At 38.8% G+C, this 12,151-nt stretch overlaps 1 protein-coding gene across 2 annotated transcripts in view; it reads left to right on the forward strand.

The window, feature by feature from the left end:
- Positions 1-6,375: 6,375 nt before the first annotated feature.
- Positions 6,376-12,151, forward strand: part of LOC124545389 (elongator complex protein 4) — a 39,029-nt gene continuing 33,253 nt past the window's right edge. For both annotated transcript variants that reach the window (XM_047124300.1, XM_047124301.1), the window contains exons 1-3: positions 6,376-6,600; positions 8,153-8,188; positions 8,363-8,478. In XM_047124300.1, the coding sequence (XP_046980256.1) occupies positions 6,471-6,600; positions 8,153-8,188; positions 8,363-8,478 (282 nt within the window). In that variant the 5' untranslated portion in view covers positions 6,376-6,470. The remainder of the gene's footprint in view (positions 6,601-8,152; positions 8,189-8,362; positions 8,479-12,151) is intronic.

Below are 12,151 nucleotides of genomic sequence, written 5' to 3' on the forward strand. Positions count from 1 at the left end.
TCTGAAAAGCAGAATTTACAATCTAGGTTTGTGGATGTCTGTGTTACAACAAAAATAAACAAATGAAATGATATGTACCAGGATACTGCAGGAAATGCATTTCAGATAAATACTGAAATTCTGTCCAATACATTTCACATCACAGACCTTTATTTCACATTACTATTAGCACACACTTAACTTATAATTTACTTTTAAATATGCTGTAAAGAACACACACACACACACACACACACACACACACACACACACACATATATATATATATATATATATATATATATATATATATATATATATATATATATATATATATATAAAAACTGGTACACCTGCCTAATACCGTAATCGTATAGGATCCCCGCAAGCACACATAAGTGCCACAACACGATGTGGAATGGACTCGACAAAGCACGATGTGGAATGGACTCGACAAAGGTCTGAAATAGTGCTGGAGGGAATTGACACCACGAATCCCCAGGGCTGTCCATAAATCCGTAAGAGTAAGAGGGGGTGGAGATCTCTTCTGAACAGCACGTTGCAACACATCCCAGATATGCTCAACAATGTTCATGTATGGGAAGTCTGGTGGCCAGCGGAAGTGTTTAAATTCAGAAGAGTGTTCCTGGAGCCACTCTGTAGCAATTCTGGACTTGTGGGGTGTCGCATTGTCCTGCTGGAAGTGCACAAGTCCGTCGGATTTCACAATGGACATGAATGGATGCAGGTGATCAGACAGGATGCTTATGTAAGTGTCAACTGGCAGAGTGGTTTCTAGATGTATCAGGAGTCCCATATCACTCTGACTGCACATGTCCCACACCATTACAGAACCTCTACCAGCTTCAACTGTCCCCTGCTGACATGCAGGGTCCCTTGATGCATGAGGTTGTCTTCATACTCGAACACATCCATCTGCTCGATACGACTTGAAACGAGACTGGTCTGACCAGACAACATGTTTCCATTAACAGTCCAACATCGGTGTTGATGGGCACAGGCGAGGTGTAAAGCTTTGTGTTGAGCAGTCATCAAGGGTACACAAGTTGGCCTTTGGCTCCAAAAGCCCATATCGATGATGTTTCGTTGAATGATTTGTACGCTGACATTTGTTGTTGGCCCGGCATTGAAGTCTGCAGCAATTTGCAGAAGGGTTGCATTTCTGTTGCGTTGAACGATTCTCTTCAGTCGTGATTGGTACTGTTCTTGCAGGATTTTTTTTTCCGGCCACAGTGGTGTCGGAGATTTACTGTTTTACCAGATTCCTGGTATTCATGGTACACTCATGAAATGGTCGTATGGGAAAATCCCCACTGGAATGCTACCTCAGAGATGCTGTGTCCCATCGCTTGTGCACCGACTCTAACACCACGTTCAAACTCACTTAAATCTCGATAACTTGCCATTGTAGTGGCAGTAACCAATTTAGCAAGTGTGTCAGACACTTTTTGTCTTATATAAGACTTGTTGACCACCGTACTGTATTCTGCCTGTTTACATATCTCTGTATTTGAATATCATGCCTACACCAGTTCCAGGTATTCATACATATATATGTAAATGATATTTTTCTCCTATATTGTAGAAAACATCGTATCAGATAAGTGTGAAACACTTCACAAACACTTTGCTTTTGAATAAAACGCAGAACTCTTTCTTCATGTTGCAGAATACCATATGGTATTAGTATTCCAGTTTCAGATATACAAACTGACCATTCATCATGCAGGTCTGTTATCAGAAATGTATCGAGAGAAATAAACTCTAACTGCTACAAGTCTTTTTGAGATTCATTACTATCACTAAAAATCGACATTTGCCAAGCTGTGGACTTCAGTTGTGCTATATGTGTTTGAATGCTATAATCGAATTCGGTATTAGAAATGACTGCAATGGATGGCCAAAGACTTTGCTCAGCAATCCAATACATTTTGCACACATGTTTACAGAATGAAAACATTTATTCATAATGAAACTAAAACAGCATGGTACTTTGGTGATCCTACAACTCAGACTATTCTCCTTTCATGTATTTCTCTCTGGGCCTGTAGCAACAGCAGCAGTTCGCCATTGCTATTACGAATAAACAAGTGGGAACAAGGCAATAACAACAAGTCCTGAGGTCACTTTACAGTGCTATTTTAACACTATTATCAAGCACAGAATGCAATGCTCAGTCCAGAGATATGTCTGCTGTACGGTGGCAGGCCACAAGCGTCCAACTGCTCCAATATCCATATGCTAGGGCATCCACAGAGCCACCAATTGGCTCAGTTCTGGCAGACATGAGTAATGGTAAGGTTCGATATGTAGGAACTGTACTAACAACTGTACCTTTATGTCCTGCATATTTTTTCATCCAGTCTTCTTGCACAAAAGAGTGTAGATGAAAATAACAAATTAATTCATAATACCTGGACAAAGAATAATAATAATAGTATAAATAAGATCACGATAAAATAATTTTTATTAAATACTGTAATCTTGTGACTTCTGAAATTTTTCCGGTGTATTTCTTCTTCTAATAATTTCCGGGTATGCAGCCGGATCCCGTCGACATTCTGCCACGTCGAATGTTGACAGGATCCGGCTGCATACCCGGAAATTATTACTGTAATCTTTTCCAATAGTGAAAAGGTCATCTCTAATGAAGGAGGGAAAACACTAGTTTTTGACATTATTTTGTAGCATGATTATAAAGAAAATACTCAGCAGATAATTTATTCCTTAATCTTTATTTATTTGAATTCACCTTTGACGATACACACAATGGAATAGGCTCCATCTCCTACATGTAAAATGATGTATTTAATTACATTCACAGTTATAGACATTTAGCCCCACATTTTCAATTTTAATGTATGTTTACAATCTCTACACAAAAAATTTTCTTATAACATATTATGAAATTAATGTTCCGTCAGGTAGTTATACAACTTTCTTTTAAATAGTTTACAAGACATGGATCATTCTGAGGGTGGTAATTTTCTAAAAAAACTTAGGGAGCTGACCCCCCCCCACACACACACACACTCTCTCTCTCTCTCTCTCTCTCACTCTCACTCTCTCTCTCTTTCCTGCTCTCTCTCTCTCTCTCTTTCCTGTTTGATCTTCAATATGTTGCTTACATAATTATATAGAGCACCCCTATACCAGCAGTCCATAAGAAATTTGAGACTGGAACAGTCCAACATATATCTTCCTTAAATATTCTAAAGTGACTTAATCTCTCACTTTCCACATTATGTATGTAACCCTTGATATTCTTTTGCAGATATGACTGATGTGTTTCTTTCCAGATGAATTTGGAGTCAGTTTGAAATTCTAAATATTTAACCATTCTGCTTTCTATATCGTTACTTAGAATTAATAGAAGATGATAGGTCTTGTTAGGGTTACATAGAAATTTGTTAGGGTCAGCATCTAGTGATTCCAGTAAAATTGTAGTAATGCTGATGTGTCTTGATTAGTTACAATTTTGTTGTGCCATCTGCGTATCACATCTCAGATTGGGGAACATGTTGTGGGAAATCGTTAACTGCAGTTATAAAAAAGGAATGGTCCAAGAACTGATCTCTGTGGAAGGGGAACTCTTTTTATTCTCTTCTACACATCGCATAATGTGTTTATACGTATGTATTTTCTTTGTCATATGAATATCCATGTTTCGAAACGTTTGGATGACACTTCTCCTCTTGTTTCAGAAGTTTACCATGCAAACATTGTCAACAACACCATTTATGGATTTTACTATGGCCATAAATAACTTCCATCAACAGTAGTTCATTGAGTGAGGTGGCACATTGGTTAGCACACTGGAATCACATTCGGGAGGATGACGGATCAGTCCTGTGTCCGGCCATCCTGATTTAGGTTTTCCATGATTTCCCTAAATTGCTCCAGGCAAATGGCAGCATGGTTCCTTTGAAATGGCATGGCCGACTTCCTTCCCAAATCCTTCCCTAATCTGATGAGACCGATGACCTTGATGTCTGGTCTGCTCCCTCAAAACAACCAAACTCAATAGTAGTTCCTTGATTCAGGCTATATATCTGACTTTTGTATCACATATGGAATCTCATAAACTCACTTTCACCATTTGTTAAAGGGCTAAGTGAACTGATGAGCTGACGTTGCGTCTAGTGTCAACTCATCAACTACCAATCGAACGAGTAACTAAAATGAGTATGATGTAAGTGGCATTCAGTTCGTATCGGCCAGTCAAATATGGAACGATTTTAAACATTACGATATGCAACAAGTCAATCTATTACTGCAACGTTTATTTGGCGTTTGCATTCATTGGCTTCACCAAGTCACAGCCAAATTGTCACATTTCAATCTAACCTACACTACAGGTTAGTCTGTCACCACAACCAAACTGACTGATTTCATCCAAACACCAGTTCTACCACCCTCATTTTACCGACTCGTCCATTTTTAGGGTTCTGCTCCTCAATCAGTAAAAACAGAATCCTTATAGGATCACTTTGTTGTCCCTTGTCTGTCCGACTGCTAAGAACCCCTTTTGTCAAGAATGGGTTTACACATTAAGTTGAAATTTATGTCACATACTAAGATCTATGGTCCCTTGGTGATGTAAAAAATTTAGGCAGCTACATCAATGCAATCAAAGTATGTTCATATGGGGTACCAAGTAAATTTGTGACTGGACTGAGACACAACATGTTACATTGGATAGAGAGTCATCCGTAGATTCAGAAGTAACTTTGGGTGTGCCCCAGAGAAGTATGTTGGAATCCTTTCTGTTAATCAGTATTAATAGTAACCATAGACTTATTGCAGATGATGCAGTTATCTATAATGAAAAACTATCTGAAAAGGCTGCATAAATATTCAATCAGTCTTGATAAGGTTTCAAGGCTGTGCAGAGATTGGCTACTTGCTTTAAATGTTCAGATATGTATAATTTTGAACTTCACAAAACCGAAAATAAGGATTTACCTACTACTGTAATATCAGTGTTGGAATCGGCCAGCTCATATAAATATCTGAGTGTAACACACTGTAGGCATATGCAATGGAATGATCACATTGGTTCAGTCATGGATAAAGCAGATGGTAGACTCTGGTTTATTGGTGCAATATTGGGGAATTGCAATTAATCTATAGTGGAGATTGCTTACAAATCACTCAGGCGACTGGTTCTAGAACAGCGCTGAAGTGTATTGGATCTGCACCAGATAGGCCTAACAGGGGACATTTATCATATACAGAGAAGGGCAGCACAAATGGCCACAGGTTTGTTTAATCCATGGGCGAATGTCACAGTGATACTGGAAGGAACTGAAATGGCAGACTCTTGAAGGCAAATGTAAACTATCTCGAAAAAGTCTATTAACAGAGTTTCAAGAACCGGCTTTGACTGATTAATCTAGGGATATACTACAGCTCGCATGGTATCGAACGCACTGGGATCGTGAGGATAAAATTAGAATAATTACTGCATGCACAGAGGCATTCAATCAATCATTCTTCCCGCGCTCCACACATAAATGGAACAGGAAGAAAGCCCAATAACTGGTACAAGGGGGCGTACCCTCTGCCATGCACCTCACGTGGTTTGCAGAGTATGTCTGTAGATGTAGAAACCAAAAGATACGGGTTTGATACTCCAAATTCACTTTAAAAACCTATAGGGCTGTCTGTAGATGTAGAAACCAAAAGATACGGTTTTGATACTCCAAATTCACTTTAAAAACCTATAGGGCACTTCTCGTTGAACTAGAAACATGAAATTTGGTAGGAAGTACAACTTAAGGAAGAAACCCAAAAATTGTTAAGTGGTATTTATATTACAGGAAAAAATATTTGTTTGTCATTCGTTATTCGGCGTCTATATGTCCGTCTGTTAATGCCCCTTTTTCTCAGAACGACTGGACATACCACGTCGAAATTTGTGTCACATGCTGAGGTCAATGGTCACTTGGCGATGTAACAACCTTAAGCTTCTAAATCAAAGAAGTTAAAACATACAGCAATTCGTGGTCTTTGCGGCTATTTATGTCACATATTTTTTTATATTACCAAAAGGATAATGATAACAGGCAAAAATCGTTGAATTTCTGGCTTTCAAAGATGAATGAACCACAGTCTAACATATGTTAGACTGTGGATGAACTGTCTATAAACATAATTAAATCTCTATGGAACTCTCAGTGCGCGAGTCCTACTTGCATTTATCCAGATTTCTGAAAATATTTTCTCCATACCTGCTGCTCTGTTCACGTCCAGGGTGTATCTAAACTGTATGAAAAGTTGCTTCATATCGATATTTTTATTTTGATTGCAGTTAGTTTTGCCTTTGTGCAGGAAGAATGCAGTTAGTTTTGCCTTTGTGCAGGAAGAGCTTTGGGAATAAGAAGTAAACAAAGTGACGAAGTGTTTGTGTTTATATTATGTGGCTGTGTACCAGGTAGTATGAACATTGGATTTAGGGCTCCTGTAAGATGTCACAGTCAACTAGCTTTCAGAAAAAAGGGAAGACGAAGGTGCCCCCAATTCAGGGAACTAAACCATCTATACACAATGCACAGTTGCTAATATCCTCTGGTGTTCCCTCTTTGGACTATGTGTTAGGTAAGTGATGCATATGTATCGTCGTACAGGGTGACACACTGTTGAAACTATAATTTTGGAGGATTTATGCGAATTCGTTAGAAGTAGTATAATTGAATTTATTGCTAATATTATTTAATTTTTTTCTGTCATACATGGCTACTTTCACTCCTGACAGAGAGTGCTGAATGTGAAAACTACTGTGTTGCCTGTGTTTGAGATTTATATAATTGGATGGTTAATCTGGTTCAAGCGTCGGAGGCAATCAAAGCCATATATCCGTCAGCAGGACCATGGCTAGTAAAGCACTGCGTTACTTGATCTTTCAGTGCTCAAAGCAGACTTACGTTCATTGAAATTAGAAACCATGCCTTGAAACCGTACATCAATGATCGACGTAATTTTGGACGTAGATTTACGGTTGTCTCAATGACAGGCATAAAATATTATGGCTCAGAATTAGTCTTTCGTAAACCAGACGTCTGTTGGATAAGTGGTTTACTTTTATTCAGAAAGAGCGTGAATCGCAAATATACCTTTGCATGTCAGAGATTCGAAGGATACCATTTTGTGCATCTCATATGAAATGACAAAAGTTACAGTGTTACAAATAATACTGTCAGCCAGCAGTAATGATTACTTTTGTGTTTATTTTTAAATAGGATACAGTATCACTTAGCAAGAGAAATTTTAAATTTTGTTGTAATCGCCTTGCAGTCTTTTTGCAAATCCATAAGAAGTCACCAATAGTGATATCATAAATGTTACAACATAATGAGCTTAGGAAAACCTGTGTAAAGTGTCCAGTCCTCGGTGTATTGTATGGCCTGTAAATAAATATTGATTTTGCTAGGTAAGGTACTAATATGTATTTAAGAGATTGGCCTTAAATTTCATATTCAGTTATCTGCCAGGCCGTCAACATTTGCCCTTTCTTAGGACTCAGCCCAAATGCTGGGGTTGTACCTTTGAGGATACAGTTGAATCCTTCTCTTTCAGTGTCAGGTGAAGTAATTCTTTAGGGTGATAGGGGAGGGAGTGCTAGAGATGAAAAGAAAAGTAAGAGTGTGATAGTGGGTTTTCCAACCTCCTACAGTCTTGACTGTGATGTGGACTTAGGTCTAAGTTAGGTTGGAAAGTGATATTTTCATTGAGAGTTGATGAAGTCAGTGGGTATAGAGGTGAAATAAAAGTTGTGGTAACAGATTGATACATCTTGGAGCATGATATCTATGTTCATGTCATATTTATAGCCCTTTTTGCTATAGTAACTAAAATGGTGAAGTAAATTTAGAAAACCTGTATTTGATAATGGAACCTCCTCGACTGAGTTTGTTGATGCATGTTATGTACATATGTAGTAGTATGTAAATAACAAAAGATGCATAATGTGGTGGAGGGGGGAATAAAAAGTGGTAAATGTATACCTCTTGTAAAGGTGATGATGCATTAGATTTGATTATCTTGAATAGCTGTACTGTTTTCAGTGAGTAAAGAGTATAACTCTGATTGCATTAATATTAATTAGTAAATTTAATGTTGCATTCTAAGAAGACAATTTTACCATTTATAGGTGGAGGTATACCTGTTGGCACAGTGATGTTGGTGGGTAAGTGCTTTAATATTGTCAGGATAGTATGTTGTCCATCACTCATAGTGCTTAAATTGTATTGCTTTAGTTCTTGAGTTATTGAGGAGATTGTAAGCTACATCCCATCTTTTCTAATAACTTGATGAAAAGTTTTCCTTTGCTCAGTTCAGTTTTATTTTTCGACTCTTTCAGAAGAGGACAAATATGGAACATTTTCAAAATTCATTATGAAGTACTTCTTAGCTGAAGGAGTTGTGTGTGGCCACTCTGTTGTTGCAGCCTCACAAGACGTTGATCCGGAAGCAGTGGTTAGTATTGATTATAACATTACATAATTTTTCTACTGTCATTTTCCATATAATTATCTACCTCATGTTGTGCAATAAAACTTGGCCATTTTCTATGCGTACAGTAACCAGATGACTTCAGCCTGGTACAGAATGTTTTCTTCTAACAACAATTTTAGCTACTAAACGATACAATATGCCACAGCATTGTAGAAACACTGCATAACCACTGTTGAGTCTAGTGTGCTCCCTGCCCTGCAAGATTGAAAGAAGTGGCTCTGACATGTGACCATATTAAAATCCTAATTGTTAACTGCTGAAGCATTTACAACAAAATGCCAGATTCTGAAGTGCTTCTGAAAAGCAGTGAAACTCTCATAACACTAGATACTGAAAAATGGTTGAACAATAGTAACTGTAAACTTTTTGCGGGTGATGCAGTTATCTACACACATCAAAAAACATTTTGCATCACCCCGGTTCCCAGAACTCCGGAAGATAGACTTTGACTGTGGATATTGTGTCACAGAAACAGTCCCTTTGATTGTTCAGAGATATCATTAAACCCGCCCAAAGGTGTAAACAACCATGCATGAGCAGTGCCTATTAGACGGAGGGGGTCCAACAGCCTATCAGTTACAGTCATTCTGCCAGTAAGGAGGTACACGGCTCTTGTTGTCTGTAGTTCAACCATGCCTATGCGGTCAATAAAATGGTTTGATCGCGTCCACATTGTTACTTTGCCCCAGGAAGGGCTCTCGACATGGGTAGTGTCCAGGCATCTTGGAGTGAACCAAAGCGTTGTTTGGATATGGAGGTGATACAGAGAGAGACAGGAACTGTCAATGACATGCCCAAGGGCTACTGCTGCAGTGGATGACCGCTACTTACGGATTATGGCTCGGAGGAACTCTGACGCCAATGCCACCATGTTGAATAATGCTTTTCGTGCAGCTACAGGACATTGTGCTATGACTCAATCTGTGTGCAATTGGCTGCATGATGTGCAACTTCACTCCCGACTTCCTTACAGGTGGGCCCAACAACATGCCGAATGGACCGCTCAGGATTGGCATCACATTCTTTTCACCGATGAGTGTCGCATCCGCCTTCAACCAGACAATTGTCCGAGACCTGTTTAGATGCAACCCGGTCAGGCTGAACACCTTAGATACGCTGTCCAGCGAGTGCAGCAAGGTGGAGGTTCCCTGCTGTTTTGGGATTGCATTATGTGGGGCCGATGTACGCCGCCGGTGATCATGGAAGTCTCCGTAACAGCTGTACAGTACGTGAATGCCATCCTTCGACCAATAGTGCAAGCATATTGGCGAGGCACTTGTCTTCGTGGATGACAATTCACGCTCCTATCGTGCACACCTTGTGAAAGACGTCCTTCAGGTTAACAACATCGCTCGACTGAGTGGCCAGCAGTTCTCCAGACACGAACCCTATTGAAGATGCCTGGGATAGATTGAAAAGGGCTGTTTATGGAAGACGTGACCCACCAGCCATTGAGGAGTGACACAATCTGGACCAACAGTGGCTTGATGAACTTGTAGATAGCATGCCACGACGATTATGGCCATGCATCAGTGCAAGATTACGTGCTGCTGGGTATTAGAGGTACCAATGTGTTCAGCAGTCTGGACCACCACCTCTGAAGGTCTCGCGGTATGGTGGTACAACATGCAATGTGTGGTTTTCATGAGCAATAGAAAGGGCGGAAATGATGTTTATGTTGATCTCTCTTCCAATTTTCTGTGCAGGTTCTGGAACCGAGGTAATGCAGAAATTTTTTTGATGTGTAATGGGAGAAGCTGCATAAATATTCAGTCAGAGCTTGATAAAGTTTCAAAGTGTACAAAGATGGACAACTTGTTTTATATGTTCAGAAATGTAAAACTGTGCAGTTCACAGAATGAAAGAAACGTAGTATCCTTTGACAATGATATCAATGAGTCACCATTGGAAATGGCCAACTCATACAAATACTTGGGTGTAACACTTTGTAGGAATATGAAATATAGTGATCACATAGGCTCAGTCATGGGTAAAGCGGATGGTCGGTTTCAGTTTGTTGGTAGAATACTGGGGAAGTGCAATCAGTCTACAAAGGAGATAGCTTACAGATCACTCATGTGATTGGTTTTAGAACATAACTCAAGTGTATGGGACTCATACCAATAAGCCTAACGGGGGATATTGGACATACACAGAAAAGGGCAGCACAAATGGTCACAATGATACTGAAGAAACTGAACTGGCATACTCTTGAAAATAGACATAAACTATCCCAAGAAATGACTCTAGGAATACACTACAACCACTGCGTATCATTCATATAAGGACCACGAGGATAGGATCAGAATAATTACAGCACACACACAGGCATATGTGAATGTAACGGGAAGACACCCTATTAACTGATGTACTCTCTGGCATGCACTTCATGTTGGTTTGCAGAGTATATATATGTAGATGTAGATTTGAAATCAAACATCCAAAACATACTGTTTAGTGTGTCTAATACTTTACCAGGTGCATGCAGCATAAAGGTTATAAATTATGACTTAATACTGTAAATATAAAGTTCTCAGAATTTTCACAAGAAATCCAATAGCTGAAAGTATTGTAGCTTATTACATAAATGGACTAGCAGTCCACACATATTCATTGCTGGTGACAGCAGTATAGGAATCTTTCTTACGGATAAACCATGTGAATACAATAAAATGAGCGTCCTCGATGGAATAAAAGCCATCCCACAAACTATTCTGAATTTAATAAGAAGATCCACTATCAATCCACCTCTTTTCTTTGCCAAACAAACTGATATCTGTAATTTTTTGTTTTGTGTTATTTCTTGCTGACAGAGAGATTCTGTAGAGGCATTACTATTTCATTTGGACTTTTATGTCATGAAAAAAGTCAGAATTTTGTTACAGTAACTATCCCTAACTGATGTGAAGTTATTTAGAATCCCATGAAAAAAAAAGAATTTAAATGATAATACCTGGATTCAGATTGCACAATCCCATGTGTCATTGTAATTCTGAACCTTTCAATTCCATTCTCACTTCATATTACAAACAGTTTGAATTAAGTGAGAAATCATATTTTCTAACAATTTTGACTAATATAATGCTAAGATTTCATTGTGAAGCTGAACCAGTGACCTTTCGAAGCAGCAGGTATCAGTGAAATTAACCAATGGGAAGGAAGTTGGCTTTGAATCATTTCAATGTCAGTAATGTTAGAGACAGAACATTTTTGTATTGGGCAAAGATAAGTTATAACCTGGTTTAAGGGGGTAACCTGATATTTGCCTCAATTGTGTTCAGGGAAACCACAAACTATTTAAATAAGGAAGACTGAATGGGTACATATGAGAGAAATGAGTGATTCAATATTCGGTCAAGTATTCATTGTGTAAAATGCAGGCCCACTGCAAATGGTAAGCTGTGGGACATTCTCATTTTGTTCACAAGTGTTATGATTACTCCAATACTGGCACTTTCAGAAGACCCTATCATGCGGAAATATTATCTGAACACTTGGTGTAATCAGCGCCATCAGTAATGTGTCTCATACATCAGGCTTTGTGACATGCAACATTGCTAACATATACCACCAATTTGCCCTTCCTCCTATTACAGTTTCAGTAAACCTTTTCCTACAAATATCCTTGTTTGAA

This window comes from Schistocerca americana, chromosome 8, assembly GCF_021461395.2.
Source record: "Schistocerca americana isolate TAMUIC-IGC-003095 chromosome 8, iqSchAmer2.1, whole genome shotgun sequence".
NCBI lineage: Eukaryota > Metazoa > Arthropoda > Insecta > Orthoptera > Acrididae > Schistocerca > Schistocerca americana.